Below are 20611 nucleotides of genomic sequence, written 5' to 3' on the forward strand. Positions count from 1 at the left end.
TCTTTGTTCTCCCGCACTTCTCAGTGCGCTAACGTGTAAAACCTATCCTGGTTGCTCCTACTGAAGTGCAGCACCGTGCACTTCTCTGCATTAAATCCATCTCCCATTTATTAACCCGTTTTTCCAGTTGGTCCAGATCCTGCTGCCATCTCTGATGGTTGTCTGCGCTCACCATTGCACCCACAATCTTGGTGTTATCTGCAAATTTGCTAATCCGGTTAACCTCGTTATCACCCAGATCATTGATGTGGATGACAGACCTAGCACTGATCCCTGCGGCACTCCACTAGTCACAGGCCTCCAGTCAGAGTCAACTATCTACTACCTCTCTCTGGCTTCTCCCACAAAGCCAATATCTAATCCAATTTACTATCTCATCTTGAATGCCAAGCGACTGAACCTACTTGATCAACCTTCCATACAGGACATTATCAAAAGCCTTGATAAAATCCATGAAGGGAACATCTAATGCCTTACCTTCATCAACTTTCCAGATAATTTCCTTGGAAAAACTCATTCGTTAGACAGGACCTACCACACACAAAGCCATGCCAACTATCCCTAATCAGTCCAATTAATACTTATAGATGGTCCCTTAGAATACTTCCCAGTAACTTTTCCACTACTGATGACTGACTCACTAGCCTATAATTTCCTAGTTTTATTTTTAGAGCTTTTCTTAACTAGTTGAATAACATTAGCAATCCTCTAATCGTCTGGTACCCCACTTGTCACTAAGGATGATTTCGATATCTCTGCTAGGACCCCTGCAATTTTTGCACTTGCCTCCCACAGGGTCTGAGGGAACACCTTGACATGCCCTGGGGATTTATCAAATTTGCCTCAAGACAGTAGACAACTGCTCAGTAATCTGGATAGGGTCCATGAACTTGCTGCTGCTTTGTCTCGCCTCTTTCGAATCTGTGTCTATCTCCTGAGTAAATACAGATGCAAAAAACAATCCATTTGAGATCCCTCTCTTCCCTCTTCCCCCCACCGCCATCTCTTTTGATTCCTTGCATAGATTACCATGCTGATTTACCAGAGGCCCAATTTTGTCCCTTGCAACTTTTTTGCTATTAACATATCTATAGACTCTCTTGAGGTGCTTGTCTGTTAGGGCAACCTCAAGCCTTCTTTTTTTCAGATTTCTTTCATTTCCTTGTTATTAGTTCTCTTGCATTTCTTGAAGTGTATAAGAAATGCAAGAGAACTAATAACAAAGAAATGAAAGAAATTTATTCCTATGCACCTAGCTCTTCTTAACCAAGGCCTCTATCTCTTGAAAATCAAGGTTCTCTAAATCTATTACCTTACTTTTTATCCTGACAGGCACATAAGCTTTGTACTCAAAATTTCACTTTTGAAGATCTCCAATTTAGAATCTCAACTTGTGAACCAGACCTATCTTTCTATATTTACTTTGAAACTAATGGCATTATGATCACTAGATGCCAAGTGTTCCCTTACATAAACTATCACTTGCCCTGTCTCATTCCCTAATAGGAGATAAAGTATTGCACACTCCCTCATTAGGACTTCTATGTACTGATTAAGGACATTTTCCTGAACACATCTGACAAACTATCCCATCTAGTCTTTTTATTGTATGGGAGTCTGGCAATATGTGGAAAGTTAAAATCATCTACTATAACAATCTTATTTTCTTGCAACAGTCTGCAATCTTTCTGCAAATTTGTTCCTCTAAATTCTGCGGAATGTTGGGTGGTCTATAATATAGCCCCATTAATGTGGTCATACCTTTCTTATTCCTCAGTTCCACCCATAAAGCCTCACTAGATGAGTTCTCCAGTCTGTCCTGATTGAGCACTACCGTGACATTTCCCTGACTAGTAATGGGTTTGTAAAATAAATAAATAAATTTTATTTAATCTTATTTTAACCTAACAAGGCTGTTCCCACTGAAATGAGATAAAGCATTAATACATAACATTTTCAGAGTGGAAACATGAATGGGCACAGCATTCACGCCTGCTGTAGGTAATTATCCACTTAACCAATTTCATAAAAAGCCAAAATTCTATATGGACTTTATAAAAACAAAAACTGAATATTTCATTATGCAGTCCATTCAGCCTCTCGCTTGCTCACTAGTCATGGAGAGCATCAAGAGCATCTGAGAACAGTCTGTTTCTCAAGTAACCTTGAGTATAGTCAAGTAGGGATATGGTGTGGGGGAGAGACAGGAGATTGGGGCTGAGAGAAAAATGGATCAGTCATGATGAAATGGCGGAGCAGACTGATGGGCCAAATGGCCTAATTCTGCTCCTTTGTCTTATGGTCTTATAGTCAGGACAGGCTTAGTACCACAGTGACAAACCCAGAGGCAACTCCAACATAATCAGAAGCTGATCCATACTTTTAAATTTTCTCTCCTCCCCCCACCATGAGTGGCACAGCATTGCAGCTAGTGGATAACTTTTGAAATATCTAAAATTTGTGCCCAAGAATTCAGTAACATTGCAAATTATAAGGATTTGCTTCATTTGATGGCTGATTTCCAGTGATGTCAAAGCTGTTTTGTCCACCTATTACAAATACCAAATTAACAACCACTGCACCATGATTGTACAGAGGAATATGCATTTCTCCCAGTTTTTCTCCAGCAGCTGCTATTCTTATCTGCAACCAGATATTACTGCAAGTACTATTGTATGTTGTATGGCCTCTGAGGGTTAACATATTTTCAGTTTTGACTGAATCTGCAAATATTCAAACGTCTTCACAGGTTGAGCATATAATCAAGAATGGTAACTATATGCTTCTTGAAGGTATTTGAAACATTGGGAATCAGTTTTCTTAACTGAGACTTCTTCAACATATTTCTGTAAGTTGACTGCTGAAACAAGGCAGAATTGAATTCTTTTCACTACATCCGGATTTCAGTCTGTTCTTATTGTGGTGTAGCCACTTTGATGCATAGTTGCAAATAAGGAAAATCTGCAGATGCTGGAAATCTAAGCAACACATAAAATGGTACAGTCGACATTTCGGGCTGAGACCCTTCAGCAGGACTGGAGAAAAAAGGATGAGTATATTTAAAACGTGGGGGAGGGGAGAGACAAACACAAAGTGATGGGCGAAACTGGGAGGGGGAGGGAGAAAGTACAGAACTGGGTAGTTGATTGGTGAAAGAGATACAGAGCTAGAGAAGGAGGAGTCCGATAGAAGAGAACAGAAGGCCATGGAAGAAAGAAAAGTGGGGAGGAGCACAAGAGGGAGGTGGTGGGCAGGCAAGGAGATGAGATGAGAGAGGGAAATGGGGATGGGAAATGGTGAAGGAGAGGGGGGAGGGGTCCATTACTGTAACTTAGAGAAATCAATGTTGATGCCATCAGGTTGGAGACTACCCAGACGGAATATAAGGTGGTCTTCCTCCAACTTGAGTGTGGCCTCATCGCAACAGTAGAGGAAACATGGATTGACATATCGGAAGGGGAATGTGGAGTGGAGTTAAAATGAGTGACCACTGGGAGATCCCGCTTCTTGCAGACAGAGCATAAGTGCTCGGTGAAATGGTCTCCCAATCTATGTCGGGTCTCACTGATGACAAAGGAGGCCACACTGGGAGTACCGGATACAGTATATGACCCCAGCAGACTCACAGGTGCAGTGTCGCCTCACCTGGAAGGACTGTTTAGGGGCCTGAATGGTAGTGAGAGAGGAGGTGTAGGGGCAAGTGTTACACTTGTTCTCCTTGGAAGGATAAGTGCCAGAAGGAAGATCAGTGGAGAGGGTTGAATGGACAAGGGAGTCACGTAGGGAGCTATCCTTGGGGAAAGCGTAAAATGGCTGGGGGAGGGAAAGGTGTTCTTGGTAGTACAATCCCGTTGGAGATGATGGAAATTGCAGAGAATTATGTGCTGGATGTGGAGGCTGCTGGGGTGGTAGGTGAGGAGACTGGGAGACTGTTTCACTGAGAACCTACGCTCCGCCAGATGTGGGATCTCCCAGTGCCCACCAATTTTAATTCCATTTCCTTTTTTTATATCTTTTTATTGAATTAGTACACAAAAGGTAAACCATATAGACACTGATACACAGTTGCAATATAACTTTACAAGAGATATTAATACATAAAAAAAAGTTAGTACAAACAGTGCAGTTTAGATATGATAACCAGGTAATAGAATAGTATACTAATTTTCAAATATGTCAATAAGGAAAAAAAACCCACCGTGCAACTAAACTAAAAAGCAAAGCAAAGCAATGGGCTAACTAGGTATCAAGTAGAGTTAAACAACTTAAAACAATCACGTCCTCAAACCCGACCTCCATTAAAAACAGTTAAAAAGCAAGAAGGGAATGTAAATATGGTCAGAGAAGGAAAAAAAGTTACATTAAATGAAAATGTTGAATAAAAGATCTCCAAGTCTGTTCAAATTTAACTGAAGAATCATAAAGATTACTTCTAATTTTCTCCAGATTTAAACATAGTATCGTTTGGGAAAACCAAAAGAATGTAGTTGGAGCATTAATCTCCTTCCAATGTTGTAAAATACATCTTTTCGCCATTAAAGTAAGAAATGCAATCAATCTACGGGCTGAAGGGGAAAGATTACTGGAAATTTTAGGTAATCTAAAGATAGCAGATATCCAAAGATATTCCTGCTGCTTCAGATTTATTAGCACAATTTAGTCTTTTTTCAGGTTATAAATTAAATCTCAGTAAGAGTGAACTTTTTCCGATTAATAAGCAAGTTCCCTTATATCAGAATCTTCCGTTTAAATTGGTTAATAATTATTTTTCATATCTTGGGATTAAAGTTACCTGTAAGCATAAAGATTTATTTAAGACTAATTTCTTACCCTTAATCGATCACATTACTCAACTCTCATTTAAATGGTCTCCATTTTATTTAACTTTGATTGGTCGTATTAATGCTGTTAAGGTGTTTATTCTTCCAAAATTTTTATATATATTTCAGGCACTACCGATTTTTGTTCCCAAATCCTTTTTTGATAAAGTTGACTCTAAAATTTCTTCATTTATTTGGCAAAATAAAAACCTGAGATTGGGTTTAATTCCATTTCCGAATCCCATTCCAATATGTCAGGCCATGACTTCCTCTACTGTCGCAATGAGGCCACACTTAGGTTGGAGGAACAACACCTTGTATTCCGTCTGGGTGGCACCCAACCTGATGGCACAAACATTGATTCCTCGAACTTCCGGTAATGGCACCCCCCCACCGCCCTCTCTCCTTCACCAGTCCCCATTCCCTTTTTCCCTTTCTCACCTGATCTTCTTGCCTGCCCATTGCACCTCTTTGGTGCTCCTACCCCCTTTTCTTTCTTCCATGGTCTTCTGTTCTCTCTCTATCCAAACCTGTATCTCTTTCACCAATCAACTTCCCAGCTTTTTTACTTTATCCCTCTCCCTCCCCGTTTCACCTATTACCTTGTGTTTCTCTCTCTCGTCCCCACTATTAAATCTATGCCTCATTATTTTTTTCTCCAGTCCTGCTGAAGGGTCTCGGCTCAAAACATCGACTGTACTTTTTTTTCCCATAGCAGCTACCTGGCTTGCTGAGTTTCTCCAGCATTTTGATGCACAGTTGAATAGTTCCATTTCATGCTGTTCTTGCATTGCATCATTCTCTAGAACTTTGCATTGCTGTTTTATCCAGCTCCACAAGGTTTTGATGATTTTCTAATATATATTTGTGGTTTTGTCCCAGATAGCAAAATAAGGGTTTAAAAAATTGTTTTAGTAAGGGCCAGAAGGGCCTATGCTGTGCAGCATCGCAATAAACAAATAAATTAGAAACAAAATTTAAAAAAAAACAAAATTTTGTTTTTAACATTAGTTCAAATTTTGAGTTATTTTGAAAATATCCAAGGAATTTTCCGGATTGAGATATTCCTCAAGAAACCTAAAACATAGTTTAATTGCATACCAGACCACCAAACACTCTGCTGTCTTTAATATATCTTCAATTATTTCTAAAGGAATATCTAATCTGTTTGAGTAAATTAAATCCAGCACGTGTTTCAGCCCTCTTGCAGTGATGTAAATTAACTTGATAGTACTGTATTGTCATGTTGGCTTTCTAACAACTCACAGATGCTAAAATAAAGTTGTGTGCAAGGAAGGTGACTGCTTTAAGTCTCCAGCGTAATGTCACACAAAATGTTCCTTACTCACAAATGGAAGAGCCCCTCAAGTAACCTGCAGGGATAGGTATCTGAATCATGAATATTGCTCACATGGATTTTGCAAACTATTAGACATTTTTTCTAAGGTAGAAAATATTTCTTCTGCACAGTTCTTTTCCTTACTCTGACTTTCTTGCTTGATTCCTGCCGTTGTCAGTAAGGAGTTTTGTATGTCCACCCCGTTACTGCGTGGGTTTCCTCTGGGTGCCCCGGCTTCCTCCCACGGTCCAAAGGCGTACCGGTTAGTAGGTTAATTGGTCATTGTAAATTATCCCATGATTAGGCTAGGGTTAGACTGGGGGTTGCTGGGTGGTGTGGCTCGAAGGGCCTATTCCATACTGTATCTCAAATAAAAATAGAAAAAATCATGCTGAATCTACTAATTTATTTAGTCCCATATTTTAAAGGTGGGACATTTATAGTGACCATGAACTTCAGTAACTGAGAATTTTCTGATAATAGTCATGAGGGTGCCAGTTGTAAGTGAAATTCATTAGATACTTCTGAGATGCTTCAAGGAATAAATACCGATGTTCAGATTATCTGTTGCATTGGTATGTTAATTCATATGTTTGACTGAAGCCTGATTTATACTTCTGCATCAACGCGTCGCCATAAGTACTGCGTTGCCGCAAACCCTACGCAAAGCCGACGCGGAACCCTACGCGAGAGCTTGCGTTGCTGTGACGCACACCTCTCCCAAAATGTAACCGCGCGTTGTGGCAACGCAGAAGGCAACAGCTGTGAGTGGTCCGCTTGGTAGCATCGCATTTCATCCTACGCTGCAATAGCTTCCCATTGGGAGACTGAAGGGCAGGGAAGGAACTCTGGCTGCAATGCTTTCCATAAAGCTTTACAGACCTCCGAAATTATGGAGGACACATTTCGCTTTTACGACAAAAGATGCTTGCGTCTTGTTTACCCCAAGAAAGACTACCATGACCATGAAGCCTTGCGCAGGCAGGTGAGTGCGCATGCGTAACGTGCATGAATTGCAGAGCGACGCAGACACACCAACACACAAGTATAAATGCTCACAACGCGCATAAGTCACTTGCGTAGGTTACAGCATCCAGTTAACGCAGAAGTATAAATCAGGCTTAACAGTCCAACTGCTGGCTCTTGAAGCTATGTAACCATTAGATTCTTTGTTGCTGATATTGCTTGCTGCTTGGAGATGTTTCATGAGTAAACGTATAGCATTATTCAAATACTTTTTTTAATGTCCAATAATCACAAACTCCCAGAAATTCTTATTATTAACATTGAATATCATTGGTTTGTCTCTGCTACATTGATTCAACATTTAGTTAAACTGAATTGTTTGGAATACAGATCACAATGTTTTATTGCAGCTTGACTCCTCTTAGTGTTATCTTTGTCAAGTATTTAAATTGTTGGCAGTAGTTGCCTGAACTTGTTCACAGACAAAATGCAATTAGTGTTTAGATACCCAATGTCATAGTGTGACTAAAACAATGTATTCAACATTACAAAGGTAATTTTGTTTGTCAAAATATTTTGACTTTACTTATGGATGAAAATCTGGATCATATTAAAATAATAGTTGCTGTAAGTAGAATTTTCTGCTTGAAGTATTGTCAGGTTGAATGCAAATTTTCCCCAAACGTAGTTGTTTGGATTTCTGTCAATATTACAGATTTACCCTATTTATTTTATTTCCATTTTAAAATTCTACTTATAAGTAGTAGAAATCAAGTTGTGCCAGTTGCTTGCCCAGCTTTTGATTTTATTTTTCTTCGTCATCATGTGGCTTGAAGTAGAAAACATGTCTTTTAACTTTTCCAAAGGTTTCAATGTTACCACCATCTAAAACAAAAACTGAAGCATCATAACTCGCTTACTCTTGCGCAATGTTTCCGTAGGAAATACATGTTAGTAGGGAAGTGGTGTTAGGTAAATTGAAGGGATTAAAGGCAGATAAATCCCCAGGGCCAGATGGTCTGCCTCCCAGAGTGCTTAAGGAAGTGACCCAAGAAATAGTGGATGCATTAGTGATAATTTTTCAAAACTCTTTAGATTCTGGATTAGCTCCTGAGGATTGGAGGGTGGCTAATGTAACCCCGCTATTTAAAAAAGGAGGGAGAGAGAAACCGGGGAATTATAGACTAGTAAGCCTGACATTGGTGGTGGGGAAAATGCTAGAGTCAATTATCAAAGATGTGATAACAGCACATTTGGAAAGCGGTGAAATCATCGGACAAAGTCAGCATGGATTTGTGAAAGGAAAATCATGTCTGACGAATCTCATAGAATTTTTTGAGGATGTAATTAGTAGAGTGGATAGGGGAGAACCAGTGGATGTGGTATATTTGGATTTTCAAAAGGCTTTTGACAAGGTCCCACACAGGAGATTAGTGTGCAAACTTAAAGCACACGGTATTGGGGGTATGGTATTGATGTGGATAGAGAATTGGTTGGCAGACAGGAAGCAAAGAGTGGGAATAAACGAGACCTTTTCAGAGTGGCAGGCAGTGACTAGTGGCGTACCACAAGGCTCAGTGCTGAGACCCCAGTTGTTTACAATATATATTAATGACTTAGGCGAGGGAATTAAATGAAGCATCTCCAAGTTTGCGGATGACACGAAGCTGGGTGGCAGTGTTAGCTGTGAGAAGGATGCTGAGAGGATGCAGGGTGACTTGGATAGGTTAGGTGAGTGGGCAAATTCATGGCAGATGCAATTTAATGTGGATAAATGTGAGGTTATCCACTTTGGTGGCAAAAACAGGAAAACAGATTATTATCTGAATGGTGGCCGATTAGGAAAAGGGGAGGTGCAATGAGACCTGGGTGTCATTGTACACCAGTCATTGAAAGTGGGCATACAGGTACAGCAGGCAGTGAAAAAGGCGAATGGTATGCTGGCATTCATAGCAAGAGGATTCGAGTACAGGAGCAGGGAGGTACTACTGCAGTTGTACAAGGCCTTTGTGAGACCACACCTGGAGTATTGTGTGCAGTTTTGGGTCCCCTAATCTGAGGAAAGACATTCTTGCCGTAGAGGGAGTACAAAGAAGGTTCACCAGATTGATTCCTGGGATGGCAGGACTTTCATATGAAGAAAGACTGGATTGACTAGGCTTGTACTCTCTGGAATTTAGAAGATTGAGGGGGCATCTGATTGAAATGTATAAAATTCTAAAGGGAATGGACAGGCTAGATGCAGGAAGATTGTTCCCGATGTTGGGGAAGTCCAAAACGAGGGGTCACAGTTTGAGGATGAAGGGGAAGCCTTTTAGGACTGAGATGAGGAAAAACTTCTTCACACAGAGAGTGGTGAATCTGTGGAATTCTCTGCCACAGGAAACAGTTGAGGCCAGTTCGTTGGCTATATTTAAGAGGGAGTTAGATATGGCCCTTGTGGCTAAAGGGATCAGGGGGTATGGAGAGAGGGCAGGTACAGGGTTCTGAGTTGGATGATCAGCCATGATTGTACTGAATGGCGGTGCAGGCTCGAAGGGCCGAATGGCCTACTCCTGCACCTATTTTCTATGTTTCTGTGTTTCAGTTTATACATATGGTAGGATCTTGTTTGATGAATTTATCTACTTCCTCAACTTGCTTTGCCACTTTCAATAATAATGCATACCTGCAAGTCTCCATGCCTGAGCCCTTTGGTTAATATTGCCTCATTCTTTCTACCAAAATGTGATACTTGACTTTGTTCTGTTATACTTATCCTGCCATTTGTACATGTATCCAAACAGCTTGTCTGTTTTCTCAGAAGTCTGCTCTCAACAAATTCACAAATTTTGTTTGTAATGTTAACAACTCATTTGACTAGTAGCTAATTTGTATTTTCACTACACTCTAACAGGTATGTTTTATAATTCGACGGGGACAAAAAAATGCTTTGATATCTATACTGAGTATCAACATTGTGCTGATCCGACAGGTTGTGGCTTGGGCTCTGGAAGTCAAGCATGGGATTTCCAGGTACTGAACTGTTCTGTGTATGCATGAAATCTGCCACAGAGCTTTTCTTAATCAATTTGATACCACACATTGCACTAAAATAGTAGTGAGATGGCAGATGTAATTGTAACAATCCAAATGTGTGCTGTATAGTGAGTGCCTTTATTGCACTACATGCCCTTGTCCTCAACCATTCTGTGGAATGCTTGTCTGAATAGATGCTCCTTCACAGCTGCTGGCTTGCAACTTGTGTAACATTGCTATTATTGTGGTATTGGCTTAGAGAGAATTCTTGAAAGAGGAAAGAGGAAAACAGCTGAGATGTTAAATAATCTGTGTCTCCAAAGAAGTGACAGAAATTGCACACCAGATATAGGGAACCACCCATTTTCAAACCATCTTGCATTGGGTATTGTTGGGTCGATGGGGGGTGGGGGAATGACCTACCAGGGGAAAGATGCAGCAACTAGGTCTCTGACACTGAGTCTGGCTTTATGGCTCAGAAGGGGAGGGGAAAAAGAGGAGAGTGGTAGTGCTAGGAGATTCAGTAGTTACGTGAACAAACAGGAGATTCTGTGGATGTGAAGGAGACTCTTGGATGGTAAGTTGCCTACCAGGGTTAGGGACATTTCAGATCAGGTTCACAGCATTCTAAAAGGGAAAGGTGAGCAGCCAGAACTCATGGTGGATATTTATACCAATGACATATAGGAAAAGGGATGAGGCCTTGAAGAGTGAATATAAGGAGCAAGGTAGGAAGCTGAAAAGCAAAACTCAAGGGCTGTAATTTCTGGATTGCTATCTGGCATGGGGACTGGGTTTGAGATTTCTGGATTATTGGCATCTCTTCTGGGGAAGTTATGACCTGGACAAAAGGGACAGGCTGCACCTGAACTCAAAGGGTACCAATATCCTTGCAGGCAGGTTTGCTAGAGATTTTGGGGAGACTAACCAGAGTGGTGGGTCAGAGGAGAGCAGTTGGTATGAAAGTAGATGCAACGTGCAGACAGACTGAAGGATGGGCAGAGGTTAGGGCATAATTGTAGTAATTTGAATGGGTTGAAATGTGTCTGTTATAATGCAAGAAGTATTAGGAACAAGGGTGATGAACTTGGAGCATGGAACAGTACATGGAACTACAACATTGTGGAGATTACAGACTTGGCTGTCAGAGGGGAAGATTGGCAGCTGGATGTTCTGAAGTTTCAAAAGGAACAGGAAAGGAGATAAAAGAAGTGAGGGAGTGGCATTGCTAATCAGGGATAGTATCACAGCTGTAGAAAGAGGGATTGTCTACTGAGTCAGTTTGGATGGAAGTCAAACAAGGGAGCAATCACTCTTGGGAATATTCTGTATACTCTCATTAGCAAAAGAGACATTGAGGAACAGATTGGGAGGAACATTTTGGAAAGGTGCAAACATAATGAATTTTGTCATGGTGGACTTTTACTTCCTTAATTTTGACTGATACCACCTTAATGCAAAAGGATTAAGGATAATTGCAAGGCATTCTACACTCATGAAGAACAGGAAGATGACTAGAGTGAGGGTAGAACTAATCAGAGCTAAAAGAGGAAACATATCTGGAGGCAGAGGAGGTTGGAGAGGTCCATAATGAATACTTTGCTTCAGTATTCACCAGTGAGGTTGACCTAGAACAATGAGAAAAGTGTAGTAATATGCTGGAACATATTGATATTAAGAAAGAGGGTGCGTTGCAACTTTTGAAAACATTAAGATATACAAGTCCTCGGGACCGGACGGGACATATTGCAGGTTACTGCGGAAAGTGAGGCAGACTGCTCTACCTTTGATCTTTGTGTCCTCACTGGCCACAGGAGTAGTACCAGATGATTGGAGGTTGGCAAATATTAATCATTTGTGGCCGTCAAACTTTACAACTCCTCCCTTGGAGCATCAGACACCCTAAGCCAATAGGCTGGTCCTGGACTTATTTCATAATTTACTGGCATAATTTACATATTACTATTTAACTATTTATGGTTCTATTACTATTTATTATTTATGGTGCAACTGTAATGAAAACCAATTTCCCCCGGGATCAATAAAGTATGACTATGACTATTTATTTAGAAAAGGTAATCCTGGGAATTATAAAGCTCACTGATGTATGTCAGTGGTGGTCAAACTATTGGAGAGGAGTCTTGGAGACAGAACTTACCAACATTTTGTGATGCGTGGCCTAGCTAAGGTTAGTCAGCATGGCTTTGAGGGGCAGATCGTGCCTCATGAGCCTGATTGAATCCTTTGAGGTAGTGACAGAACAGACTGAAGATAGAGCAGTGGATGTGGTGTTTATAGATTTTAGTAAGGCATTCAACAAGGTTCCCCATGGTAGGCTCATTCAGAAAATCAAGAGACACGGGGATCCAGTGAAACGTGGCTGCATGGATTGAGAATTGGCTTATCCACAGAATATAGAGGGTGGTATAGATGGAGTGTATTCTGCCTGGATGTCATTGATCAGTGGTTTTCCACAGGGATCTGTTCTGGGACACCTGCTTTTTGTGATTTTTATAAATGACTTGGAGAAGGAATTGGAAGGGTGGGTTAGTGAGTTTGCAGATGACACAAGGGCTGGTGTTGTGAATGGTGTTGAATATCGTAAGTTAGAACAAGATATTGATAGGATACAGAGCTGGACTGATAAGTTGCAGATGGAGTTCAATCCAGAATGTCAAATTTGAAGGGAGAATAATGGCAAGATTCTTAGCAATGTGGAGGAACATGGGGATCTTGGGGTTCACATCCATAGATCTCTCAAAGTTGCTATGCAAGTTGAAAGGGTGGTTAAGAAGGTGTGTGGCCTTCATTAGTTAAAGATGGTATTTAAGAGCTGTGGAGTAGTGCTGTAACTTTATAAAACCAGTTAGATCACACTTGGAGTATTGTGTTCAGTTCTGGTTACCTCATTGTAGGAAGGAAGTAAAAACTACACAGAAAGTGCAGAGGAGATTTACCTGGATGTTGCTTGGATTAGTAAGTATGTCATGGAGAAACAAGTTGAGCCAGCTAGGGTGTTTCTCTTTAGAGCAAAGGAGGATGGGTCTTAATGTAATAAAAGGTGTGATAAGACGAGGCATTGATAGAATGGACAGCCAGCACCTTTCTCCAAGGGTGGAAATGGCTAATACGAGAGGTCATGATTTAATGGTGATCAGCAGAAAGTATAGGGCAAATGTCAGAGATCGGTTTAAAGAGAGTGGCGGGTGTGTGGGATGCGCAGCCAGGAGTGGTGGTAGAGGCAGATACATTGGAGACATTTAACACTGTTAGATATGCACATGGATGGAAAAAATATGGAGGGCTATGCAGGAAGGAATCATTAGATTGATCTTGGAGTACATGTAAAAGTCAGCACAGCATCATGGGCGGAAGTGTCTGTACTGTTCTATGTACAGTATGATATAGAAATGCACTCTGGAGATCCACATCATTAATTCCTGAAATGAGATTGATAGTACAATTATACACATACTCTCAAAATGCTGGTGGAACACAGCAGGCCAGACAGCATCCATAGGAAGAAGCACAGTCGATGTTTCAGGCCTAGACCCTTCGTCAGGACTAACTGAAAGAAGAGATAGTAAGTCTCTTACTATCTCTTCTTTCAGTTAGTCCTGATGAAAGGTCTCGGCCCGAAATGTCGACTGTGCTTCTTCCTATGGATGCTGTCTGGCCTGCTGTGATCCACCAGCATTTTGTGTGTGCTGCTTGAATTTCCAGCGCCTGCAGATTTCCCCGTGTTTGCATTATACAGATACTGATCTTTTTTTTTGCTCAGATACAAGGCAGCTTAATGCTTCCATAAAAGGAAGAAATGAACCTTTTGCCCAGGATGGATCATTGAGCAAAGGCAGCTTTAAAATAGTTTTACCTGAGCCATCTGCTTCTCTCTGTGTACAAACCATATAAAACATTCAAAATTAACTTCAGAATAAAAATGTTTCTATATTAATCTTTAATTTTATTATACTCTTTAGCAACTCTGATCAGCAGTAGTTTATCCTAATTTTATTTTTAGGTTTGCACAGAGGTAAACCTACTATACGAAACCAACAATGAGACCGATATGTTCCCAGTGCTTCCCTTTACTGAAGAAATGAGGAGGAGTTATTGTCACAGTAAATGGGGTGTATATCCCAATACAGAATGGTTAAAAATCCAGTACTGGGGAGAAGGTAATAGTTTTTTTAAAATCAGCCTTACAACTTTAGTGGGAGGAATGATATCTAACTACAAGTATACTGTTATTGCAGATTTTAAAGCAGCAAGCAATATAATATTTTCTAATGGTGACTTGGATCCATGGGCAAATGGTGGTGTAAGTATCTGACCTGACTATACTGAATACAGTGCAGAACAAAAGTGGTGGAAACTAACTGTTTTCTTTCCTTGAAACAGGTACTCAGAAATATGACCCCTTCTGTGGTTGCTTATATTATAGAGGGAGGAGCACATCATCTCGACCTGAGGTCAGTGATAAAACATGATGAAACCACTTCCTTCATTTTATCAGCTTTAGTACTAATGACACATGCACCTATTGTGTAATTGACAAGAGGCTGACCTGGGCCCATAGTGTTGACTGTTAAGAAATACAGCAAGATTTTGACAATGTAATAACTTAGAGCTGGAGCAGAATCTTGGGTCTAAATTACTGAGTGGTTCACATGTAATTGTTCTCTTTCAGAGCATCTAATCCAGCTGATCCACAATCAGTTACTATAATTCGTAAAAGGGAATCAAGTATCATCAGTGAATGGGTGAAAAAGTATCAGCGTCATTCTGTTTGACAAGTTAGATGTGACATCTGATAAGAGTAGGACATTTGTTATTTGTGTTGTTTGAAAAAGATATTGAGAATTTGGAAATATATGAAACAAACTAATAATGTGGGAGAGATGTAATTTGTATTTATTTGCATTGATACTGGAGAAATTTTTATACAATCGATGTAAAAAATTTACAGAACACTTAGATTTTTATGGAAATAATCTTGAACAAGGTCACTTAATTATTGAAAATGGCACAGAGTACATAATGGTTGTTGAATATAACACTTAAATAAAGGAATGATAGAAATTAAAGCTACATTCACTGCTGCTCAATTTAAAACCATTTGAGTACATAAACAAGAACCAGGTATAGAAAGTACAGAAATGTTTTACTGATGGGAACAGGAGTATTGCTAATCCGGCAATTTGATGCCAAATAACCTATATTAAAGCTATTACCCTGAAATCACTGTGCTGATACAGGAATTGGAACTTGGCTAATTCATCTAATCTTTGTCTCCAAGTTATTCTTATAAGAGATGCAGGTAAAGTGTTTTAATTTGAATATAATTCATGAGCCATTATTCACATTAATTACTTAACTTTAAGAATTTAGCTGCAGTTCAGCAGCATATGTAACCAATCAAGCATCACTTTTTTAAAAAATATATGGCACTTCTATTATAATAGTGCGGTTAAATGTAAAAAAGACTCTCAATTCCTCCCCCCGCCCCCCAGAACAGTCTTATTTCCAACTGGCATTGCACCCGTAACCTACCATGTAAGAAATGGAACACTTTCTAAGTGCATTACAAATAATTCAAAAGTGACAAAATTCAAAATCGGCATTATTTGCTACCAGTTACTACAGCTAGAGATTACTTTTACCCTCTGAAACTAATGTCCAGACAAATTGGACAACTTAAATAATTGCAAAAATTATGGCTCATTTCCTCATTTAAAAAAATCTGATTGCATGTCATTATGTAACCCCCCCCCCCCCAAAATGAGCAATAAATAAAGGCTGCTTGAATCTAACTGTATCCTACTGCTCCTAATTATTCATATTGCAGCAAGAGGAAAAGCATCACCAAAACATTCATTCAAATGCTGACTAAATAAATTCTCATAGGCTCTTTCAAGAACCAGCTTTTTTAAAATCAGGAATGCAAATTTTTAGAACTCCAATGCAGTCAAGCTGCAGCTTGAAGCAGAGAGAGAAAAATATTAAACATTTATAACAAACAAATCCAGTCTCTGCATCTTTTTCCGATATGGGGATAGCGATATTTAATCACTGAACAAAACCTTTTCTAGGAAATTTAGTCAAAATGAATATACTAACCACTTTTCAAAATAAACCAGCAGTATTTATATACACATACATAAATGGGACCCGCATTTTCCTTAAGGTATTTCACACACTGGTATTGAAAATATAATTAATTCCATAACATATTTACATAAATGTCAATCATAACATGAATGAATCAATTTTGGTTATTCTATATGTATATAATTAGCTTTCTTGGTCAATGATATTTTTAAGAATTCTTCTTATCAATTCAGTCTATATATATATGTCCATAAAATCTGTTCTATTTCTGCATTCAGGCCATTTAATTTTTTAAAAGGTTACATGAAATATTCCTCTACTGGACTGAACTCAGCAGGAAAGAATGAATGGGCAGGAGGCAACATGTGGTAAGCATATTTTGTAATGTAGAAAAGTCAATTCAAGTACACTCGTATAATTGTTCCCTGGTTTGTAACATTTATGTTCACATTTGTCTCAACAACCTGTGCAGCCATGACCACATTTTATACACAAACCTGTGTAGTTGTGAACTTTCACAGTGATTAGTACAATTCTCCATAGTGGTTAGCTCCAACTGGTATTGTAGATTCCACAACCAAGATGTACCAGGAATCAAGACAAATCTCAAATCGTTCCTACATTGATCAAGTTGTCCATATTGGAAGAATGTGTGCTTCAGTATTTAAGATGTATCTGTCCAGGCTGATTAAACTAAACTCATCAGAAAAAAGGAGGAAGAAATATTTCAGTGTCTCTCCAAGGAAGAAGCTCTCCATTTTATCCCGGGGTTCAGGGTTTTCAGAATTCCGCACATTATTAATGGAAGTATAACCTCCTGTGTCAACCTGTGCAAAGTTAAAACAACCCAATTAAAGGTGCCTTTGAAAGCTCCTCAACAGCTCAAAGTTCAAAAGTACATATGTCATATACAAGCCTGAGATTCATTTTCTTGCAGGCATACTCAATAAATCCATACTAGAATAACCATAATAGAATCAATGTCGGTCCATCAATTGGGCGTTCAACAGGAGAAAGGGAGGGGCAATAAATAGAGAACTTGAGATGAAGAGCCCTTGAAAGTGTGTCCATAGGTTATTGGAACATTGCAGTGAGGTAAGTAAAGCTCTGCCCTTGGTGGTTCAAGAGCCTGATGGTTGAGGCTCTAAATTATTTCAATTATAAACCATTAAATTCTAAGAATCAGTACCAGGTTTACTATCACTAGCATATGTCATAAAAATTGTACTACTGCTGCAAAGACAATGCAATACATAATAGAAAAATGTGAATTACAGTAAGTGTATATATACTTTAACATGTATATTAGTTAAATTAGTAGTTCAAAAATACAAACGTTTGTAGAAATAGTGACATAGGATTCACTGTCTATTCAGAAAACAGATGGCAGATGGGAAGAAGCTGTTCCTGAATCATTGAGTGTGCACTTTTAGGCTTCTACACCTCTTTCTTGATGGTAGCAATGAGAACAAGGTGATACGGGTCCTTAATGATGGATGCTGCCTTTTTGAAGCATCGCATCACACCGTGAAGATGTCCAAGATACCACGATGGAGCAGACTAAGTTTACAACTCTACAGCTTATTTCAATTCTGTACAGTAGGCCCCCCCACCCCACATTTGATGGTGATGAAGTCAGTAAGAATCCTCTCCACGGTACATCTGTAGAAATTTGGTGACATGCCAAATATTCTCAAACTCCTAGTGAAATATAGCTGCTGTTGTGCCTTCTTTGTAGCTGCATCGATATGTTGAGTCCAATATATGTTGACACCAAGGAACATGAAGTTGCTCACTCTTTCCACTTATCCCTCTGAGGACTAGTGTGTGTTCCCCTGTCTTACCTTTGCTGAAGTCCACAATCAGTTCTTTGTTTGAGTACAAGGTTGTTGCTGCGACACCACTCAACTAGCTGATGTATCTTGTTTCTGTACGTCCTCTTGTTACCATCTAAAATTCTGCCAACAATAGTTGCGTTGTCAGCAAATTTATGGATGGCATTTGAGCTCTGTCTAGACACACATTCATGGGTGTAGAGAGAGTAGAGTAGAGCAGAACAGAACAGTGGGCTAAGCACACATGCTTGCGGTGAAACATTGTTGAACGTCAGGGAGGTGGATATGTTATTTCCAAACCATACTGATTGTGGTCTTTTGGTTAGGAAGTTGAGGATCCAGTTGCGGAGGGAGGTACAGAGACCCAGCATCTGGAGCTCTTTGGTTGGAGCTGTAGGAATGATTTGTGTTAACAACTGAGCTACAGTCAATAAACGTCATTCTGACATGGATATTTGTATTGTCCAGGTGATCCAAGGCTGCATAAAGAAGAGCCAATGAGATCACATCCGCCCTAGGCCTTTTATGGCAATAGGCAAATTGCAGTAGGACAAGGTTCTTGCTGCAATGGGAGTTAATTCTAGCTATAACCAACCTTTCAAAGCACTTCATCACTGTAGATGTGAGTGTTACTGGATAATAGTTAAATCAGCTCACTCTGGTCGTGCCACAATCAAGAGAAAATCTGCAAATGCTGGAAATCCAAGCAACACACACAAAATGCTGGAGGAACTCAGCAGGTCAGGCAGCATCTATGGAAAACAGTCGACGTGTCAAGCCGAGACCCATCAGCAAACTGGAGGGGAAAAAGAATTCAACTAGTTTTAAAAGGTGGGGGGAGGGGAGGGAGAAACAATGTGATAGGTGAAACTGGGAGGGGTAGTGAAGTAAAGAGCTGGGCAGTCAATTGGTGGAAGAGATACAGGGTTGGAGAAGGAATCTAATAGGAGAGGACAGAAGGCCATAGAAGAAAGAAAAAAGGCATGGAGCACCAGAGGGAAGCGATGAGCGGGCAAGGAGATGAGGTGAGAGACATTGCCCATCCCCTTTTCCCCCTCTCACCTCATCTCCTTGCCTGCCCATCACTTCCCTCTGGTGCTCCTCCCCCGTTTCTTTCTTCCATGGCCTTCTGTCCTCCCCTATTAGATTCCCCTTCTCCAGCCCTGTATCTTTAACCAATCAACTTCCCAGTTCTTCACCCCACCCCTCCCAGTTTCACCTATCTTGTGTTTCTTCCTCCCCTTGCCACCTCTTTTAAATCTACTCACTTTTTTTTCCTCCAGTTCTGCTGAAGTCTCTCATGAATGGCATCAACCATACTCCTTTTCCATATAACCTGCCTGGCTTACTGAGTTCCTCCAGCATTTAGTGTATCTCACCCTGCTCTTCTTGGGCATGGCATGATTATTGCCCTTTTGAAACAGGTGGGAACTTCTGACTGTCACAATGAGAGATTAAAAATGTCTTTGAATACCCCCATCAGTTGGTTGGCACAGGTTTTAGGAGCTCTGCCAAATACTCCATTGGGGTCTGTCACCTTGCGAGGGTTCATCCTCTTGAAAGGCAACCTGATATCAGCCTTGGAGACAGATCACAGGGTGCTACAGAAATCCTCACAGCTGTAGTTTTATTCTGCCTTTCGAAGTGTGTGTAAAAGGCGTTGAACTTAGACGGCACTTTAACATCACTGCCATTCATGATAGGTTTCGCTTTGTTGGAAATAATGGCCTGCAAACCCTAACTTGCATCCAATTCCACTAATACTACATTGTAAATTATAATCATTCACAAGACAAGGATAATCAGTTAGTATATGCTACGACAGCACCAGTGACTTGTTATCTGCAAGGAGTTTGTACCTTCTCCCCACGACTGCATGGGGTTCCTTTAGATGCTCCAGTTTTGTCCCACATTACAAAGACATACAAGTTAGTATGTTAATTGGTCACATGGGTACAATTGGGTGATGTGGGCTTGTTGGGCCGAAACGGCCTGTTACCATGCTGCATCTAAATCTAAATGATACCAATGCCATGGATATTTGATGTCCAGCTGAGAGGAGAGATGGACCTGAATTTAATGTGTTAATCAGAAGACTGTAAAACCATAAGCCCGGTTGCTATAAGCAGCATGATAGGACTCCTTCACCACAAAGCTGTTCACTAAGATGGCAGCAGTAACAAACTAATGGAATTCCCAAATTTAACCGTGCCTGTGTGACCTCAAAAAGAAAATGACATTTTAGATTGCTGTGTTGGCTATGTTAGCATATTTACTGTGATTATTGTGTTAGTTCTGGACCCACACTAACACACAAGTCAGTGCTTTAAATAGGCAAAAACGCCACACATTCAACCAGCAGAGACAGAAGTGGCTATTGGAAATGGTGAGCCTATTAGCAAAGCAGAGTGTCACATAACCTCAATAAAGAATATTAGACCTATCAGACAAAAAGCAAACCCTCGGAGGAATTTAGTGGATCCAGCAGCATCTGTGGTGGGAAACAGTCAACATTTCAAACT

At 40.1% G+C, this 20611-nt stretch overlaps 2 protein-coding genes across 10 annotated transcripts in view; one reads left to right on the top strand and one right to left on the bottom strand.

The window, feature by feature from the left end:
* dpp7 (dipeptidyl-peptidase 7) overlaps positions 1-14936 on the top strand; it is a 59224-nt gene extending 44288 nt beyond the window's left edge. Inside the window, exons 8-12 of the mRNA XM_072239971.1 lie at positions 10022-10140; positions 14165-14321; positions 14400-14464; positions 14545-14615; positions 14834-14936. Coding sequence (XP_072096072.1) covers positions 10022-10140; positions 14165-14321; positions 14400-14464; positions 14545-14615; positions 14834-14936 — 515 coding nt within the window. The remainder of the gene's footprint in view (positions 1-10021; positions 10141-14164; positions 14322-14399; positions 14465-14544; positions 14616-14833) is intronic.
* Positions 14937-15040: 104 nt separating this feature from the next.
* man1b1b (mannosidase, alpha, class 1B, member 1b) overlaps positions 15041-20611 on the bottom strand; it is a 92308-nt gene continuing 86737 nt past the window's right edge. For 8 of the 9 annotated variants that reach the window (XM_072240671.1, XM_072240673.1, XM_072240670.1 and 5 more), the window contains one exon: positions 15041-17081. In XM_072240671.1, the coding sequence (XP_072096772.1) occupies positions 16881-17081 (201 nt within the window). In that variant the 3' untranslated portion in view covers positions 15041-16880. The other variant, XM_072240675.1, reaches the window with a different exon arrangement.

Source organism: Mobula birostris, chromosome 22, assembly GCF_030028105.1.
Source record: "Mobula birostris isolate sMobBir1 chromosome 22, sMobBir1.hap1, whole genome shotgun sequence".
Lineage (NCBI taxonomy): Eukaryota > Metazoa > Chordata > Chondrichthyes > Myliobatiformes > Myliobatidae > Mobula > Mobula birostris.